The 4,423-nt window shown below is 34.9% G+C and overlaps 1 protein-coding gene across 1 annotated transcript; it reads left to right on the top strand.

Annotated features, from left to right (window-relative positions):
- The first annotated feature begins 1,671 nt into the window (after positions 1-1,671).
- Positions 1,672-2,342, top strand: LOC141718809 (zinc finger protein GAI-ASSOCIATED FACTOR 1-like). Its single transcript, XM_074521192.1, has 2 exons — positions 1,672-1,765; positions 1,942-2,342. Exons 1-2 carry the CDS (start codon positions 1,672-1,674, stop codon positions 2,340-2,342), a joined length of 495 nt encoding a protein of 164 aa, XP_074377293.1.
- Positions 2,343-4,423: the final 2,081 nt, after the last annotated feature.

Genomic DNA, 4,423 nt, shown 5'->3' with positions numbered 1-4,423 from the left:
AACAATAAAACATACTATCAAACTATTAGACTATTAATAACCCACATAATACATAATGATATATATATTTACAGATTAAACCTTAATTCCTAAAATTTAAATTCCCATCATAAACAATAATAAAATTAACAAAAGTTTAGAACAAACTAGCGACCTAAGCGCCACCGCCGTTGCCTACTACATCCTCACTGTCTCCCTCCACCTCTTTGATGTCGCCCTCTATATCCTCCCTATCCTCCTCGCAGCTCGTGCTGGTATTTTTGCCACAGCCTTGTGGTGCCATCTCTGACGCCTATGTCCATAAGTTAGAAACTTTGTAAATAACTAAAATAGCTAAAATTTGTAATACAAAAATATGTAAATATTATAAAAAATATCTCAAATGATAAGTGTATAATTTATCTATTTGTCTTCCGCCTCATAACCGAGGTTCATATTGTCCAACCAAAGAGGTGCTCCGCAGCCGCTACCCTTAGGGTGCACACTGGGTAAATCCCACAAGCTCACGCAATAGCCTGCAAATCACGTGAACCAAGATAATAGCGTGCAAATCACGTGAACCAAGATAAACTACACTTAAGCGTTAGACTCTGGTTCATGAGGCATAATCATTAATTTTTCTCCTGTGGGATTCGAACTTGTAACCAAGAGGATAATTATCCCCACTCTAATCAACTGAGCCAACCCTTGTGGGTGCATTTGAGAAGGCTTCAGCACTACTGGAGAGATCACGCTGCATCTCCATTGGCCATGGGTCGCTAAATCGGTTAGATAAATCCATGCGGCTACAATGTCTCACGTTAACATGCAGTGTGGAACCCATGTTGATTGTGTGTGGTTAAAAATATATGACAAACAGATTTATGTCGGCGGTCGTTGTGAGATAAAAAGATGATGATATAATTTAAGTTACAAAATTGAAACATGTGAGAAATGTGGTGCTAGCTAATTTGAACAATTTTTTTCTTCTTTTTGATTATGTTATTGGTCAAAATGAGTTGTCCTATATGCATAAAATCGAGGACAAAATGACATAATATTTCTATTATTCTCTAATTATATTTCAATGTAGTACTAATCTCCTAAACTAATAAATTAATCATTTTTGCTAATAGAATAATTAACTTTTACTATTGTTTATTTGTTAATTTTTTTCAATTTACATTGTAAATAATTTTTTAGGGGCCATTGAGTTAAAGATAATTGCCTATGAATCATATAATTAATATCAAAATCATATGTCATTTAAATATATCTTGTAATTCAAAGTTACAAGAATGAAACTGACCAAGACATTCAAAAAGTAATAGAAAATCCAAAATCCAGCTGGAATCTATATAATAAATGACAAAAAAAAGTCAGTGGGACCTCATCCCCAGCTGCAAATGTGGCCAAAGGGGCGTGCATAATCCATAACATTACCATTACCTTTCACCACATTCCTGTTTACTACCTTCCTGAATACAATTAATATGGTGGAAGAAAAGCTTTTAAATATTTTTTTAAAATTAATTGTGGCTAGAATTAACCCTGGAAGGTATCTGAGTCAAGTGACCATGGTTAAAATGTTATTATAAATTTGAGAGAGGATACAAAGAGATCACATACATCCCAGGCTTTGAGTATTGTTCTACTACAAATCAATTTTAGTTTCAAGAAACACCTAGAGAAATGGCTTCATCTGCAACTTTATCTGTTATGGCTTCTTCTGCCTTACCAAGTGCTGCTGAGAGAAAACAGCAAAAACGTCGAGGAATTAATTCAAGTAAGATATTATATATACCGAGATATACGTGGGGTGTGAGTATTTTGGTCTTAATTTATCTTTGTGTCTTCAAGGATATATATTTCAATAAATCTAATGTCCGGGTCAGAATGTTTTTGACATGGTTTTTTAATCTGTTTATCTGATGTCTCTATATATGTGTATGTATGTGACAGGCCCAGATGCTGAAATTGTCGCACTCTCACCCAAAACTCTGTTGGCCACAGATAGGTTTTCGTGTGATGTGTGTGGGAAGGGTTTTCCAAGGGAGCAGAACTTGCAGCTCCACAGAAGGAGACACAATTTGCCAGGGAAGCTCAAACAAAAGACAAGCCATGAAATCCGGAAAAAGGTTTTCATTTGCCCTGAAATGGGTTGTGTCCATCACGATCCATCAAGGGCCCTTGGAGATATTACCGGAATCAAGAAACACTTTTCTAGAAAACATTGCGAAAAGAAATTTAGCTGCCATAAATGCAACAAGAAGTATGCCGTAGACTCTGACTTGAAGGCCCATAATAAGATTTGTGGTACTAAAAAATATAAATGTGAATGTGGAACTACCTTTCCCAGGTGATGGTCATACCACAAGTCTCTCATTTAATTCTAATTGATTACATAAATAGTTTTCTGTTTTCGGGTTAGTTGTGATGTATCCAATTAATTAGCATTGGAGTTTCTGCTTAGCACTGCAATTTAATAGTGGAAGTGATTTCGTAGAGTTCTTTTTTCTGGTATCTCTTGATTTCGTAGAGTTCTTTTTTCTGGTGTCTCTTGAAATTGCAGAAAATTTGTTTTAATATGAACAAATTATAATTTTCTATCTATAATTAACTAAAGGTTAAACAATTACTTGCTGCAGGCCTGAGAGTTTATCTACCATCGTTCCATGTGTGATGCTGCTTGTATTTCCGCAAATGCTAGTAACCCTGGCTCCATGTACCTGGGCCCAGCTGCAGATTCCCAAATTCGAGGGAGCCATCAGCAACTCTTGACTCCGCGGCTAGGACAAGGGGCCTCAAATCCAAATTCATTTACTAGTTTGCTATCAGGACAATCCATAGGATCTGCTTTTAATAGCTATGGGAGAGCTCTGGGAGATAGAATGAGCAGTGCTGGAGGATATGGAGGTGGTGGCACCTTGGAAGAAATGTACAAGAATTGGAATGTGGGTGGTGGGAGTTATGGAAGTGGTGGAGGATATGGCAGTGGCATGGAACCTTTAATTGATCAGATGAATGCTCCACGTGGAGGAATGATGTCGGATGTGAAAAATGCTGGTGGAATGTTGGTTGGTCATGAAGTAAATAACAATGTTTTGGGGGATCCACAGATGAATGTTGAGAGTGAGTATCGTAATAGGCTTACCAGGGATTTTCTTGGCTTGGGAACTGGGATGAACAGCGTGAGTGGAGGTGGAATGGGGGGTGATGATCACAGTGGTAATGGGACGACCAACTCGTGGAACAGGGAAGCTACCACATCAGCTGAGGCCAGGCCTTTCATTCATCACCGTAGCCCTGGGTTTTCAAGCCATCCATGCTTCAGGTCAGGCCCCTGTCTCCCTTTCTATCTCAATGCTTATATGCTCTGTGCTGTTTTTATAGCAATATGTACGCTATGTCTTTGCATGACCGTATAAATCTACATAAAATAAGGTATATGTAGCCAAAAGGGGAAAAATATGGCACATTATTTTACCATACATATACAAACTTTCACATTTTTTTTTAAAAAAGAAGGAGCTAGTGTTATTATTTTCATGTTTAAATATATACCCACTAACACATTCTATGTAAATTGGGGCTCAGGAAAATAGTCACCTCTCTTTTTAATTACTTTTTACCATAATAAAAAATTATTACTATATATTGTAAGTAGCTGGTCTAGGGTAATGCTAATGTAAAATTTTATAGAACAAACAAATAATTGCATTACTATTTATTTTCCATGTACAATCAAATATACTTAGTATTTTGTACAAATATTTGCTCTATATATGTTTAAAATGGCTAACTATTAGCTTTTTGTGCAGGAGATCTTACCTAGTTGGTGATCAAGGCAGGTGTATGGAGTTGATTTCCCTGATAGAACATGCATAAACTTATCAAGCTAATCATTAATCTTCTATCAAATAATGGTGTTTTGGGATATTTTCTTCTTTTTTTCTAATGTTTTCTAATTTGAAATGAAAAATGGTTGGTTTAAATAAAAGGCTAATTTTATATTTTTTTTTCATTTTCTTGAGAAAGTTGCATTTATGCTTTGAAAGTTGATTTGAATCTTTATTAATCTCAACTTTGTATATAAACTTTGTTTTGAAAGTTGCATTTATGCTTTGAAATTTAACAATTAAGCCCCTTTCCTTATTAAATTTAAAATAAACACTTGTACAATTAAAAACATATATATACACACTTAACTTAAATAAAGTTTCATTTAAAAGTTATTTTTAACATATAAATTTTGGTTGTATATCAAATTCATAATATTCCAGGTCTAGTTTGTTTAATTGCATATTTTTTTTGTCAAACAAAATAGAATGTATTCATTAAATACAGGAATATAGTCCGAACAAACCTCCAATTGATAATATTGGGAAACAAATAAACTAACTAAACAAATAGTCGTCTTATTTTCTCATTGCTTAACAAATAC

The sequence above is a fragment of the Apium graveolens genome, chromosome 1 (assembly GCF_009905375.1).
Source record: "Apium graveolens cultivar Ventura chromosome 1, ASM990537v1, whole genome shotgun sequence".
NCBI lineage: Eukaryota > Viridiplantae > Streptophyta > Magnoliopsida > Apiales > Apiaceae > Apium > Apium graveolens.
Note: the sequence above shows the minus strand (reverse complement) of the source record. Positions and strands in the feature narration are given on the sequence as shown.